The sequence below is a fragment of the Martes martes genome, assembly GCF_963455335.1.
Source record: "Martes martes genome assembly, chromosome: 8".
Lineage (NCBI taxonomy): Eukaryota > Metazoa > Chordata > Mammalia > Carnivora > Mustelidae > Martes > Martes martes.
The window spans coordinates 71,190,520-71,207,288 of NC_137895.1; the positions used below are offsets into that span (position 1 = coordinate 71,190,520).

Here is a 16,769-nt window from a genome sequence, read left to right on the forward strand (position 1 = left end):
CATTTCTTAAAGGAGAAAAGCTAAATATATAAAGCACATTATCCTATATTTATATACCTAACCTCTTCTTGGGGCTCTAGAATTATCATTCATTCAATTGTTTACTTGATATTTCTTTGAAAAATACTTCACTGTACATACTCAAAAATAGTAAAACATTCCTTTTGAAATCATTTATAAGTTACCTATTTTATTAATATGCCCTTCCTTAATTAGTTCCTTCTGTATTTTGTTTTACAGTAATTAGCAAAACTGTATGAACATTTAACTATCCCATGAGAGAACTGTATTACCTGAAATAAATTTAATTGCAAAATAAATAGCCAGTATTAACTACTCATACTGCCAACTAACTATATCTTTACTGTCATCTTTTTTTCCTTCCTTTCTCAAACTCTATTCTGCTTTTTTCCAAAATTGTGAGTCAACTCAGTGTATCATTCATTTCAAGCCAATTATAACAGAACTTAATTAAAAGTATTGCTATTTGGACTCTAACAGCATTTTTTTTAAATGAAAGGTGTATATGCCTGCATTTGTATCATATATTCTAAATAAGTAGATCTAACTGAAAGTACAGGAAAAGGCTACTTGTAGTAGACTTTTTAGAGCAGTTTTAGGTTCACAGCAAAATTGAGGGGAAGATTCAGAGATTTCCCAAAATCCCCCTATCTAACACTAGCATCACCTCCTCCGTTATCAACACCAGAGTAGTAGTGCATTTGTTGCAAATGAAGAACACACACTGACACCCAAAGTCCATAGTTTACATCAGGGTACACACTTAGTGCTGTATATTCTATGGGTCTGAACAAATTTATAACAGGTATCCACCATAAAGTATCATACAGACATTTTCACTGCCCTAAAAATCCTGTTTCACCTATTCTCCTATTCACCTCCTTCCCCACTAACCCTTAGCAATCACTGATCTTTTTAGTGTCTCCACAGTTTTATCTTTTTCTGAATGTCATATAGTTAATTTAATGCAAACAAGTTTATGACATGGTATCAAATACCAAAGTGAGCTTTACCAAAATTTCACTGTTCTTGATCAAATACTGAAATTATTCAGGCACCTGGGTGGCTCAGTCAGTTAAGCATCCAACTCTTGATTTCAGCTCAGGTTATGGTCTCACGGTTGTGAGATCGAGTCCAGTGTGGGGCTCCACGCTCAGCAGCAAGCCTGCTTGAGATTCTGTCTTTACCACTCCCTCTCCACAGTCCCTTCCTCATCTCACGCTCTCTCTCCCCCTCTCTAAAATAAATAAATCTTTAAAAAAATTTCAAAAAAGACTATAATTATTCTTTCTACTTAAGATTAAGTAAAATCAATTATGGAAAGCTTTCCTTTTAAAACAGAAATTCTATAGTAAGCTTAATGACAATTATTTAATTATATAAAATGATTACAAGTCAATAAATGGGAGAAAGTCTGCATTTATTTTCTTCTTGAGTCTTTTCACTTCAATCCTACAAATTTTCATAATGTTATTTTTTTATGTGATTAACAAAGGCCTTACTATTTCCTTTATATTTTATGAGCTTTCCTCAGGAAGTAAAAAGATACTCATTAGTATCTTTGGGATATACTTTTACTAGCCATGTGACCTTCGGCAAATTACCTACAATCTTTGTACCTTACTTTTCTCATCTATTAAAATAGGATCTTAATATTACCTATACCCTGGGATTATCGTTAATTGAATTTATTAGTACACAAAAGGTTAAGTTTTGGAGCACCTGGCTGGCTCAGTTGTGTAGCATGCAACTCTTGATATCAGGGTCATGAGTTCAAGCCCCACACTGAGCATAGTTCACTTAATAAGAAAATATTAAAAAACATATACAGAAATGCCTGGGTGGCTCAGTCGGTTGAGTGTCTGACTCTTGGTTTTGGCTCAGGTCACGATCTCAGGATTGTGAGATGGAGCTCCGCTTCAGGCTCCATGCTCAGTAGGGAGTCTACTTGGGATTCTCTCTCTCCCTCTCCCTTTGCCCTTCCCCTCCAATCTCTCCCTCTAAAATAAATCTTTAAAAACAAATACACACATACACACACACAAAGAGGTATTTAGAAGTGTCCAGTTCATATTCAGTGCTGAATCAGTATTAGCCTCCATCACTTTATTATTTCTCTAGTAAGAATTGTTAACATACCTATTACTACTTTTTTAGTATCAATTAAAAATAAAATCTTGACTTTTTAAATTTTTTAATAAAAGCATGCACTTTTTTTTAAGATTTTACTTATTTATTTGAGAGAGGTAGGGTGGGGGAGCACGCATGTGCAAGCATAAGCCACGGAGAAAGGCAGACAGATAGGGAAAAGCAGACTTCCCGCTGAGCAGGAAGCTCAATGCCAAACTTGACCCCAGGACCCTGGGATCATGACCTGAGCTGGAGGCAACCACATAACTAACTAAGCCACCTAGGAACCCCAGCTTTCTTTTCTTTTTTTTAAGATTTATTTATTTGAGAGACAGCAAGCACATGAGTTAGGGGGAGGGACAGAGGGAGAAAGTCTTCAAGCAGATTCCCCCGAGTGTGAAGCCCAACGCAGGGCTCGATCCCATGATTTATGAGATCATTACCTCAGCTGAAACCTAGAGTCGGATGCTTAACCAACTGAGCCATCCAGGTGCCCCTAAAATCTTGACTTTTTAATATAAAATGGTTTCTCAGAGGAAGTTAAAATAAAAACCAAATCAAGGGACAACTCATGGGTAGTAATCACCCCAAATCACTTAGTTAAGAAAGATTCTGAAATCTCATCAATGTTCAGAGGTAAAGAGCTTCAAGACTGGTTAGTTTTGTCTGTCACAAACAAGAAGGGGGGTTTAGTGATGGCAATAATTACTTGCTATGCTATATCTATATGCTGCTAAGGTCCATCTCAAGGAATACTATAGAATATGTTATAATAAACAGTACATAACAGCAAAAAAGTCTATGAATTTTAAAATTCAGAAAATATGTTTCTACAAGCACAATAAAGGATGCCCAGGTGGCTCAGTGGGGTAAGCATCTGCCTTTGGCTCACATCATGATCCCAGGGTCCTGGGATGGAGCCCCACATCAGACTTCCTGCTCAGTGAGGAGTTTGCTTCTCCCTCTCGCCATGCTTGTGCTTGCACACTCTCTCCCTCACTCAAACAAATAAAATCTTTAAATAAATAATAAAAGCATAATAAAGTCAACTGATTAGTAATATCCTAGTAATATCTATAATTTGCCTAAATACTTTAATACCTTAATGTACAAGTTATTATAAGATCTGCCTAAGTCAAATAAAGTGTGAAAAGTCTTTAGGAAAAAAAAATTATAATAACTATAAAAGCTAACATTTACATAGTGTTTAACATATGCCATGCCTTGTTCTAAACTTTTTACATATACTAACAACTTTAATCCTTACAACAACCCTAGAAGTAGGTACTATTATTCTTCTCATTTTTTTTAGATAAGGAAACTGAGGCACAAAATGTTTAAGGGCTATGCCCAAATTCACATAGCCCGTAAATCTGAAGCAGTCTGGTTCCACTGTGTGTCCTTCATGATGAAGATATAATGCCATATACAGAATTTCACATGGCTTTAGATTCCATAATGTTCCACAATCACTCAAAGAGAAAAAAACCTGCCCTAGGCATCCAGTTTCCATCATGAGACTGCAGAGTAAATAGAAGGGAGAAATCTGAACGCGAAACTCTGACCAACAAATAGTAACCATTGGATAGTTCGTTCAACTGAAAGCTGAAATTCGGTGTGTTAAAGACAGTTTAGGAATATCAACGTCAAATGCATGGAAGTATGGGTTTTACAAAAGTAGTTAAGACTGCTACACCAGTAAAAGTGGTATTACCCTTAAGCAACTTTCTTCTTCCATCTTTTGGACACTGACTCTTAAAACTAGTATTCTTCTTCCTGCTTTAGTTACCAAGAAACTAATATGGCCCTTCTCTAACAAACTTATGGAATATACTTTTTGTATCTGAATCTAACTCCAGCTTTTCCTTTGGCCTAATTTCAACTAATCACTTTTAATCCTGTTATATATATGTATCTCAAACATTGTGAACAATATTGAGGATTTATAGGATTGCCCGGGTGGCTCAGTCAGTTAACCATCTGCCTACCACTAAGGTCATGATCCCAGGGTCCTGGGACTGAACCCCATGTGGGGCTCCCTGCTCAGCTGGGGAGTCTGCTGCTCCCTCTCCCTCTGCCTCTGCTCATGTGCTCGCTCACTCTCTCTCTCCCCCCATCATTCTCTCTCTCAAATAAATAAAATACTAAAAAAAAAAAAAAGATTGAGGATTTATAAATGAATGATATACACAAAACTGAAGACCACAAAAAATTGTGACACAAAAGAAAAAACATCTATTAATCAGAGTTCTTCAATACATTCTAAACAGTACACTCACATAAGGGAAGATACTCTTATCTGGTTAAAAACTGGGGTTTGAGTAGATAGATTTCTATGCCAAAAATATTTTTAAATATTATTTGAAACCAGTTTAAAATAGGTAAATACTGGAACACCTGGGTGGCTCAGTGGGTTAAGCCTCTGCCTTCGGCCCAGGTCTGGTCTCAAGGTCCTGGGATTGAGCACCACATCAGCCTCTCTGCTCAGCGGGGAGCCTGCTTCCCCCTCCCTCTCCGCCTGCTGCTCTACCTACTTGTGATCTCTCTGTGTCAAATAAATAATTAAAATCTTTTAAAAAAAAAAAAGGTAAATACTGGGCCATTCCATTTTCATCAGTTAATAAAGCAACTCTTAAAATACGGTCCAGGCTCTCTCTCTCTAATAAACAAACATATTAAAAAAAAAGAAGAAGAAGAAAGAAAGAAAGAAAAGAGAAGAGAAAGGGGGGGGCCGGGGGCCTGGGTGGCTCAGTCCTTAAGCAACCACTTCAGCTCAGGTCATGATCCCAGGGCCCTGGGATGGACCCCTCCATCAGGTTCCCTACTCTGTGGGGTGTCTGCTTCTCTCTCCCTAACCCTCTGCCCCTCCCCCTGCTCATGCTCACACTTGCTCTTTTTCTCAAGTAAATAAATAAAATTTTAAAAAATATATATGATCCAGGAACCCTAGAGATTCAAACACTGTGTTTAACTCAAAACCTTCAGGTTTATGAAGTTAAAACTACTTTCATAAGATATTATTTACCTTTTCACTCTAATTCTCTCATGAGTAAATGCTGTAGTTTTCAAGAAGCTACATGAAGTGGTGTTGATAACGTTATCACCCTGACAGCTAACAATGTGTGCTTGATATTCTTGTATTTAAAAAAAGTTGTTTTCATTTCTAACATGGTAAATACTGATAGATAAAACTCACAGAAACTCTTTAGGTCTTCAATAACCTTTAAGAGTTATAAAGGGGTCTTAAGAAAAAAATATTTAAGAACTTTTGCAGTTTTCAAATTAAGCTCATTCACTAATTTTTAAGAGCAGAAAAAGAACTGTATTTGGGGGCGCCTGGGTGGCTCAGTCATTAAGCGTCTGCCTTCAGCTCAGGTCATGATCCCAGGGTCCTGGGATCGAGCCCCACATCTGGTGCCCTGCTCTGCAGGAAGCCTGCTTCTCCCTCTCCCTCTGCTGCTCCCCCTGCTTGTGTTCCCTCTCTCGCTGTGTCCCTGTCTGTCAAATAAATAAAACCTTAAAAAAAAAAAAAAAAAGACAGTAATTTTGAACAAATGAGCTAGCATATTCAAGAAATTATTCTTACAGAAAACATACTGAATTAAAGTTTAATAAAAAGACCTAATACACTAAATTAAATAACAAGTTTAAAAGGAACAGTGTTAACAGAATTTAAAGAATCTTAGTAAGTAGAAACTCTGAAAATACGAGCAACTGGATTACAAAAGTTAGCAATAAAAAATGTGTAATGCTTTAGTCCAAGTACTACTTTAAAAAATTAACGGGACCACTCCACAGCAGTCAGAATGCCTAAAACAAGTCAGGAAACAACAAATGTTGGAAAGGATGCAGAGAGAATGGAACTCTCTCACAGTGCTGGTGGGAATGCAAACTGGTGCAGCCACTCTGGAAAACAATATAGAGATTCTTCATAAAGGTAAAAATACAGCTACCCTATGACCCAGAAATTGCAGTACTGAGTATTTACCCCACAGGTAAAATGTAGGTGATCTAAGGAGGTATGTGCACCCCAATGTTTATAGTAGCAATGTCCACAATAGCCAAACTATGGAAAGAGCCCCAATGTCCATCAACAGATGAAAGGATAAAGAATACGTGGTACACACACACACACACACTGGAATATTACTCAGCCATCAAAAAAGCAAAGGGGGGCGCCTAGGTGGCTCAGTCGGTTAAGCAACTGCCTTTGGCTAGGGTCACGATCACGGGTTCCTGGGATCAAGCCCCACATCAGGATCCTTGCTCAGTGGGAGCCTGCTTCTCCCTCCCTCTCTCTGCCTGATGCTCCCCCTGTTGTGCACTCACACGTGTGCGTGCTCTCTGTCAAATAAATAAGTAAATAATTTTTTTTTAAATGAAATCTTGCCATCTGCAAAGACATGGATGGAACTAGAGGATATTAGGCTAAGCAGAATAAGTCAATCAGATAATAATTACAAGATAATTTTATGATCTCACTCATTTGTGGAATTAAGAAACAAAGAGAGGAACACAGGGGAAGGGAGGGAAAAATAAAACAAGATGAAACCAGAGACGGAGACAAACCATAAGAGACATCTTAATTACGGGAAACAAACTGGGGGTGGCTGGAAAGGAGGGGGTAGGAAACAGGGTCACTGGGTGATAGGCATCAAGGAAAGCATTACGATGTAATGAGCACTGGGTGTTATATACAACTGATGAACCACTGAACTCTACCTCTGAAATTAATAATATACCATATGTTAATTAACAGAATAAAAATTTTAAAAAACAAAATAAAGTAAAATAAATAATTAATTGATTAAGGGGAAGCCTTGACATTCTGCAGACTAATCCAAAACCACATCTCACCGTCTTTTTTTTGCAGAGTCAACGATGAGACAGCAGACAGGATTTTTTTCTTCAGCAAAAACAAAACAGAACCCTAACTAAAGAAAGTTTCTAAGATAACCAAATAGTTGCTCAAAGAAAGAAAAGGCAGTTTAAAAAAATAATTTCTTGGGGTGCCTGGGTGGCTCAGTGGGTTAAAGCCTCTGCCTTCGGCTCGGGTCATGGTCTCAGGGTCCTGGGATCGAGCCCCGCATCAGGCTCTCTGCTCGGCAGGGAGCCTGCTTCCTCCTCGCTCTGCCTGCCTCTCTGCCTAACTTGTGATCTTTCTCTGCCAAATAAATAAATAAAAAAATCTTTAAAAAAAAAAATATTTAAAAAAAATTTCTTTAGCATACTTAACACTCTTATTTTTCAAAAAGAAAAATTATTTAGAAAAAGAAATATACCTGAAAATGGCAGGGTTGCAGACATGCTTTGGATCCAATGCTTCTCCCTGTATAAATTCATAGCACAGTCCATTATTGAAGGTACAGTAGAGTTGTGGTGCACAGCCATGAGCCTGCAACACTCGGAAACTCTTCACTTCCTCATCTCGATCAACTAACAACTCAGTCTTATTGCCATAAATTCGCACCAGGACTACATCCTCCATTGTATTACTCACATAACAGCCAATAAGTTTATTTGTGATTCCATCTGTGAAAAGCTGCCAAAAAAAAAAAAAGAAAAGGAAAGAAAAAATGAGGGAAAAAGCATTATTTAACGAATGAAACAGCAGATAGGTTAAAATAATTAAGTAATAATTAAAAGTATCTACTTTTTAACATAAACTTTTAAACACAATTTTATCTAACATGTCTATAATTTTAATTCTAGATGTAAAGATAAAGGAATGCTATAATTCCTATAACATTATATCTTTCTTGATCCAAAAGTGTTAATTATTCAATCTCTAGTACTTCCACACAATGTTTTGATACCTATTATATCTCAAAGTATGATTGTACTGCAATCATTGCAAATATGTGCATATACCCACACACACACACACACACACACACACAATTTCTCCTTTGTCTAATAAATTCAAAAGTCTCTGAAGACAGAGACACTGCTCTCCTCCAGCATGGCATATAACGTATAAAAGGTCTTTAATAATGTTTACAAGTGTAATATACAAATATAAATCTACCATAAGTTACACATCGTGGTAAATCTCCAACTTCTAAAATTTAATTTTAAATGTTAATTTTAAGAGTTACTTAACACAACATGCATTAGAAATTGTTTTTAAGCATTCAGGTTATAATTTAAACTTGAATGTTATGGCTAAAAATGCACAACCCTAATTAGAGGAAGTGAGAGGTTAAGTAGAGATTTCTACAATATATTCTAAAAGGGACTTTCGGGACTTTTCAAGAGCTTAAGTCAAAAATTTAAAGTTCTTTTTTATATCTGAGCACAAATGGTACCTTTAAAAAGCAAACAGATGATTAGCAGTATTAGTTCAAATTCACTCAAAAATTGCCACTTTCATTTTCCTCTGATACTAAAATTAATTTTTCTATTTGCTCAATTATAATCTAAAGTTTTTGGAGGCTCTCAGGTGGAATGAAGGGACAAGAGATAAAAGTGTAACCAAGAGTTAACGACATTTTTCTCCCAAGAAAACTGACAAAAAGCAAAAGGAAAAAGGGCCAAAGATTAAGTTTTAAATGAACACATATTTACCTAATGCCTGAGAAAGAATATAAATGTTTCTCTTTCAAAAAGATTATTGTAATGATAAATGACACCAGAAAAGGCTTTACATCTTCAGATGAAAATTTTAAAGGTATTTCTTAAGGTAATACTAGTTACTACTTACTAGTTTTTATATAAAATTTTTTTATTGTATACAAGACTTGACTATTATCCTTACCCAATGTGGGTAAATTGTATGAGCTAATGTAAAGAAACTTATTTTAAATATCTACTTTTTCAGGTATGCAGAGAAATACAAGTATCGCTTTCTACCTAGATTTCACAAAAATAGTATACAGCATTAATAAGAAGCATATTCACTTAAACTAAATGTTAATCATTTTACTAAAAACTGTGTTGAAAAGCATGTTGTTTATTACAAAGCTGTATCAATTTACACAAGTTATTCTGTAACTTTTTCAGATGTCATGTACAGATAAAATATTTCAATTTACTGTAACAAAGATTGAGAAATTAATCCTAACATTCTCTATTGTACAGCAGCCACATACTTCTAGTGAAATAACAGTCACAATAAATCCTTTAGAGTAAAAAATAAGTACATAAATAATAAAACTTTGCATCTATAAAAATATTTTATGTATAAATAAGGGATAAAAACACCTGCAAAGATATTCAACAAAACTTTAGGAAAATTAAATCTTGGTTTTTTTTGTTTTCTTGTTTCTCTAATTTAAACTTTTTTTTTTTGGCTTATGTATGTTTTCTCACTTTCTTTTTCCTGCAATGAAGCCCAAAAGTGAGGAACTGACCAGGTCTACACAGTACGGCCTTGTGGTTCTGCTGAACATAAATAATTTCACACAACACCAACATCAGATGAGGCCACTCTGACCACAATGGACCAAGACAAAAACAAAGCCACTTTGTAATCATGTCTGAACATAGACAAAATTTAAAAAACTTTCAAGACACAAAAATGACTAAATATCCCCCTATTTGGGTTAATATGAATGACTGCTGTTCCTTTTCCAGCCACAACTTTGGCCCTGCTTCATTCCTTCAGTCTTCTAGGTAAGATTAAGATATCGGTCACAGATTTGGCCCACTTTCTTCCTGACAGCTCCCAATCCAGAGGAAATCCTGCTTCCTTGAACACTCTCCCAAATCAGCAAACCCAAATTCTATATTAAGTCCTTTCTAACACCTACTTACTAAGAGCCCTACCATTCTGAGTGGTATACGTTCTCTCTTAAACCCAACTTGTTCACCTATCAGTGTGTTCCTGATGGTCTGTCACTGGCTTTAAAGATGTATGGATAAATGATTTTTGCCCTTGGATGGTTCCCACCTCATATATACACCTATAAGAAATTCAGTGTGCTGAACCTTCCGAAATGTACAATAAAATACACTCGATATTTATTAGATACATACAGTGTACTAGATATGTACTAAAAATATAAAATTTAGGGGAGCCTGGGTGACTCAGTCGGTTAAGCATCTGCCTTTAGCTCAGGTCATGATCTCAGGGTCCTGGGATAGAGCCCCAAGTCAGGTTCTCTGCTCAGTGGAGCATCTGCTACTCCTGCTCTCCTCCCCCACCTTCCCCTGCTCATGCTCTCTCTCTCTCTCCCTCAAATAAATAAAAAAATCTTAAGGAAAAAAAAAAATGTAAAATTTCATCTCAACGGAGGTGGGACAAAACTAACACAAATTTCACAGGGCTCCCTTTCTCAAGGATTATCCTATAATGTTTATCACGTATTTAGGATAGTACTAGCTCAGAGGAGGAGCTACAAAGCAAGACGTTTGAGTCTGAATTCTAGCTGTGTTATCTATAAGCTGAGTAACCCTGGGCAAGTCACTTAACCCCTATGTGCTTCATTCTTCTTACATATAATATTAACATACTGGAATCTATTTCATAGCATTATTTGGATTAATGAGTTAATATACATAAAAGCATTTAGAACAGTGACTGGCAAACACTAAGATCTTAACATGTATGTAGAGAACTACATCTTTCACATTTTAACAAAAAACAGCAAAATAATTCACAATAAAAGAATGAATTAAGATAAAACCTATGTTACAGATTTATAGATTAGCCCTAGACTCTAAGCTACACTGATCCCACATAACATACCTTAAAAGCAAGACCCAAAAGACTCAAACTATTCCCAAATAACTACAAAAACTATTCAGTACCTAAGAAGGTAAAAATTCACAATATCTGACATTCAATTAAAGATTATCAGGTATGTAAAAAAGGAAGAAAAATATAATCCATAATGAGGGGGAAAATCAATTAACTGAAACCAACCAGAACTGACACAGATGTTAGGATCAGCAGACATTAAAACAAATAATGTTCTGCATTCTATAACAAAAAGTTATGCAGAAACACTGAATATAAAAAGACAATAGTCAAGCTTCTCAAGAAGTCTATGGAGAAAAATACACTAGATGTATTTAACAATAAGTTAGATACTGCCCCCCAAAAAAGCAAACTTGGAAAGAGAGCAATAGAAACTGTCCAAAACAAAACACAGGGGGAAAATTAGCTAAATGAGAGAACAAGTGAGCGTAAGTGAATAAGCAAAGTATCCATGAGCAGAGAGAATCTGTATCCCCTAAAAGAGGAAAAGAGAAACAATATTTTTTAAATGGCCAAAATTTACCCAAATTTGATGAAAAACTATAAACTCAAAGATCCTAGAAACTCAAAAAGCCCGAACCCAAGAAATATAAAGAAAACGATACCAACACATCTCACAAAAAAATTGTTTAAAACCAAAGATGAATCATCTAATGGTAACAGTACCCATTCATCTTACTTTCCATCTACTCAGGCAAATTTCAGAGAGCCATCCTTGAACCCTCCCCCTCCATCCCCCACATAAATAGATTCTAATTCTTAAAAACCTTGATGTAATTCTTAAAACCTCTGTTTCTGGGGTGCCTGGGTGGCTCAGGTCATGATCCCTGGGTCCTGGGATCAAGTCCCACATGGGGCTCCCTGCTCAGCAGGGAGTCTGCTTCTCCTTCTCTCTCTCCCTCTGTGCACATGCACACACGCTCTCTCTCTCAAACAGATAAAATTTAAAAAAAAAAACTTCTGTTTCTTGGGGTGCCTGGGTGGCTCAGTCAGTTAAGACTCCGCCTTTGGATCAGGTCATGATCTCAGCATTGGGTTCCCTGCTCAGTGAGGAGTCTGCTTCCTCTCTGCCCTTCCCCCCTACTTGTGCACACACTCTCCCTCTCTTGCTCACTCTCTCTCTCAAATAAAATCTTTTTTAAAATAAATAAATAAATAAAACACAAATATGAACATGATAAATGGGAATCTTCAAATGGCCCCACACTGCTCAGAGGATTATTTCAAGCTCTTTAGGGCACACAAGTTCCTTGATACCTCCACCCTCAAGTTATCTAGCAATCTACCCGCCAATTTCACCCTTCTTTTTTCTTCACTTCACCAACGTCTAATCTCTTCTAAAGTTCTAACATGAGAAGCGTTTGGGTTACTCAGTTAAGTGTCTGCCTTCAGCTCAGGTCATGATTTCAGGGTTCTGGGTTGAGTTCTACACTGGGCTCCCTGATTAGTGGGGAGACTGCTTCTCCCTCTCCCTGCTCTCCCGACTCATCTCTCTTTCACTCTCTCTCCCTCTCTCAAATAAAATCTTGAAAAAATAAAATAAAACAAAATAAAATAAAACAAAATTCCAACACAAAAGGGGCACCTGGGTAGCTCAGGTGGTTAAGCATCTTACTCTTGATTTTGGCTCAGGTCATAATCTCGGGATCTTGGGGTCGAGTATAGAGTCTGCTTGTCCCTCTCCCTCTGCTCCCCCCCATGCCCATGCTTGCTCACGTGCGCACACATGAGCGTTCTCTCTCTCTCTCTCTCTCTCTCTCTCTCATAAATAAATAAATAAATAATCTTTAAGAAAAACATCCAACACAAGAGTTCTCTTTTCTAGGACAGAGTCCCTAAACTCAGGTAAGGCATAAATACATCTCAGTGCTTAACTAGTACCCTATATATAGCATTTACTAAAATGCACTGTAATTGCTTAATTATATTTGCCACTCCATGTTCTACTATAAGCTCCTCTGAGATTTGGAACAAGTTGAAAGAAGGAAAAAAGTTAAGTTAAGGGGCGCCTGGGTGGCTCAGTGGGTTAAAGCCTTTGCCTTCAGCTCGGGTCATGGTCCCAGGGTCCTGGGATTGAGCCCCACATCGGGCTCTCTGCTTGGCAGGGAGCCTGCTTCCACCTCCCCCTCTCTCTCTGCCTGCCTCTCTGCCTACTTGTGATCTCTGCCTGTCAAATGAATAAATACAATCATTAAAAAAAAAAAAAGTAAATTAAAAACAGGAATGTTTGACAAATAGATCAAACTAAGTGTGAAAAATATATATTTATATATGCTTCTTTTACAAAAGACATGCAAAAGTTAGTTGATGTAGTTACACCATATTAAACAAAACAGATCTTAGCAATATGTTCTGAGAGATAAAGGAACATTTTATAATAATGAAAGAATGGATACTTAAGAAGATGTAACAATTCTAGATGTGTATCCATCCAATAACACAGCTTCAAATATATTTAGTAAAACTGACAAACTAATTTCATCTGTTTGAATCTTGAGCACAGTTCTCAAGAGCTGATTTTTTAAAAACAGGAAAAAAATCATTATGTACACAAGCAATCTGAACAACAGAATTAAAAATCCAACTTACTTGACATACACAGAACGACGTATCCAACAATACACATACTTTTCAAGCCTACATGAAATATTACCAAAATTGACTATAGGCTTAATTATAAACAAGCCTCAACAAACATCAAAGATTAAATCATTCAGAGTACTTTCTCAAACTACAAGAGAATATGTACTGGACATCAATAACACAAACTGCACATAAACTTATACACCCCAAACGGACTAAGATAGTAAATTTTATGTTGTTTTTCACCACAGTAAAGAAAAAAGACTTTAAAATTCTCCCATTCATTTGAAATGAAGCCATAATGGATGTAAGTAATCTATGGGATGAAGAAAAAAAAAGATAATTAGAAAACATTCTGAACTGAATGATAATAAAGACATTTCAAAACTTGTGGGTACCTGAAGGGTCACGTAAAAGAAAATATAAAAATAAAAAAGGAAGAAAATTAGTGATCTAAGCTTCCAGCTCAAGAAACTAGAAAAAGAACAGGCAATTAATCTTAAAAAGAAAAAAGAAAAAGGAAGAAAATAAAGGGGAAAATTATCAATAAAACAGAAAAACTCAACAATCAAAAACTGATTTTTTTAAAGATAATGTTAATTACTTCTGAGCAAAACTATCAAGAAAAAAAAAGACCACAAAGTATCAGTAAGATACCAAAACATGCCAAGGACATTACAACAAAATTATAAAGACCACTCTTCTCATGAACATAGTTGCAAAATCTTTATCAAAATATTATTAACAGGGGCACCGGGCTGGCTCAGTCAGAAGAGCATGAGACTCTTGATCTCAAGGTGGTGAGTTCAAGCCCCAAGACAGGTGTAGAGATTACTTAAATAAAAACTTAAAAATATATATTAATAAGTAATACAATATTTTAAAAAAGAACATCAGAACCAAATAGGACTTACTCTATGAAAGCAAAGGTTTTTAACATTCAGATTTTTTTAAAAATCTATGTTATTCTGCTGAGTAACGAAAAGTGGAGGCAAATCATGCAACCGTCATTAGATGCAAAAAAAGCACATGATAAAACTCAATGCTCATCTATGATGAAAACATTTGCAAACTAAGAATAAAATGAAAACTCAGAGCTCCTAGCTGGCTCAGTCCACAGAGCATGGGACTCTTGATCTGGGGGTTCTGAGTTCAAGCCCTACACTGGGTATAGAGATCACTTAAAAATACATACATACCTAAGTTAAAAGAGGAAACTTCCTTAATCTGACAGAGTAGCCAAAGAAAACCTACACACATCATAAATCATAATAAATTATTCTAAGTGTTCTCCCTGAGATTGGGAACCAGGTAAAGATGCCCACTATCACCTTGTATTTCAACACTGTGCTGGACATCCTGGCCAGTGCAGTAAGGCAAAAATAATGATAATAACAACAGAATAGGAATAGGAAAGGGGAAAACAAAACTATCATTATTTGCAGATAGAAAAAAATGCAAAAAGCACACACATTAAACATTAGTTTAATGTTTGAAAAATTCAATATGGGGCTCCTGGGTGGCTCAGTGGGTTAAAGCCTCTGCCTCTGGCTCGGGTCATGATTCCAGGGTCCTGGGATCGAGCCCCACATCAGGCTCTCTGCTTGGCAGGGAGCCTGCTTCCTCCTCTCTCTCTGCCTGCCTCTCTGCCTACTTGTGATCTCTGTCTGTCAAATAAATAAATAAAATCTTTAAAAAAAGAAAAATTCAATACAGATCAATCAACTGAATTTCTAAATACCAACAATCCATTTTTTTTAAATGAACCTTTTATAATATCAAAAAACATCAAATTCTTGGGCGGGAGATCAAATGAAACATGCAAGATCACTACATTGAAAACTTCAGAAGTCTGAGAGAAGGGGTGCCTGGCTGGCTCAGCCTGTAAGACATGCAACTCTTGATCTTGAGGACATGAGTTCGAGTCCCACATTGGGAATAGAGTTTACTTTAAGAAAAAGTTTGAGAGAAATAAAAGGACTAAATATTGGGATATACTTTGTTTATGGATTTTAAGACAATATTATTAATGATTTTACTTCTCAAATATCTATAGATTCCACAAAGTATCAAACTGTCATCCAGTTTCTTTTGTGAAAACTGAAAAGCTAAGTGTGCAATTTACATGGCAATTTAAAAAGTCAAGAACAGGGGCGCCTGGGTGGCTCAGTGTTGGTTAAAGCCTCTGCCTTCGGCTCAGGTGATGATCCCAGGGTACTGGGATTGAGCCCCACGTGGGGCTCTCTGCTCTCTGCTCGGCAGGGAGCCTGCTTCCCTTCCTCTCTCTCCGCCTGCCTCTTTGCCTACTTGTGATCTCTGTCTATCAAATTAATAAATAAAATCTTTAAAAAAAAAAGTCAAGAACAGTCACAGCAATTTTAAAGAACAAAGTCAGAATCCTATACCAAGGACTACGATAATTATATCAAATACCAATACCCATAGCATTTCATCAGGTTCTATGCTTGATGATGTATGCTTTTTATTATCACTTATCAACAAACAGATTTTTATTAGAAAGAGTTAATGTAATATTCAGATCAAGAAGAACGTACTTTCATGGAAATCTTCTCATAGTATTCTCAGAGAAAATTCCCCAAAGCTTTATGGTTTTTAAAGCTAAAAAGAATTATACAGGTCCTTTGGCACTTTTCTAACTTCTACCTTAGTATTTTTTTCCAATTTTAATAAAAAAATAAAGATTTTATTTATTTTTGCGAGACAGAGAGAGAATGAGAGAGAGAGAGAACGCATTTGCATGAGTGGGGGGGGGGGGGGCAGAGGGAGAGGCCAACTCCCCGCTGAGTGGGGAGCCTGACTGGAGACTCCATCCCAGGATCCTGGGATCATGACCGAGCCGAAAGCAGACACTTAACCAGCTGAACCACCAGGTGCCCTCCACCTTAGTAATTTAGAGAGGAGATACAGACATGAATATATACAGATGGTCCCCAACTTACAATGGATGGTCCAACCTACAATTTTCCAACTTTACAATGCTGTAAAAGCAACATATATTCAGTAGAAACCATACTTTGAATCTGAATTTAGGGCTGGCAACATGCAATATGATCCTCTCTCATGATGATGGGCAGCAGTAGCTGCAACTCTCAATCAACATGATCATGAGAGTAAACAACTGATATACTTACAGCCATTCTATACCCATACAACCATTCTATTTTTCACTTACAGTACAGTATTCAATAAATTACATAGAATTTTCAACACCATTATAAAATAGGCTTTGTATTAGATGATTTTGCCCAACTGTAGGCAAGTATCACTGTTTGGACACATTTAAGATAGGCTAGGCTAGGGGAGCCCTGGTGGC

At 36.5% G+C, this 16,769-nt stretch overlaps 1 protein-coding gene across 2 annotated transcripts in view; it reads right to left on the reverse strand.

Moving 5' to 3' along the window:
• Positions 1-16,769, reverse strand: part of ETNK1 (ethanolamine kinase 1) — a 67,210-nt gene that overhangs the window by 38,057 nt on the left and 12,384 nt on the right. For both annotated transcript variants that reach the window (XM_080810714.1, XM_080810715.1), the window contains exon 2: positions 7,434-7,693. In XM_080810714.1, the coding sequence (XP_080666840.1) occupies positions 7,434-7,693 (260 nt within the window). The remainder of the gene's footprint in view (positions 1-7,433; positions 7,694-16,769) is intronic.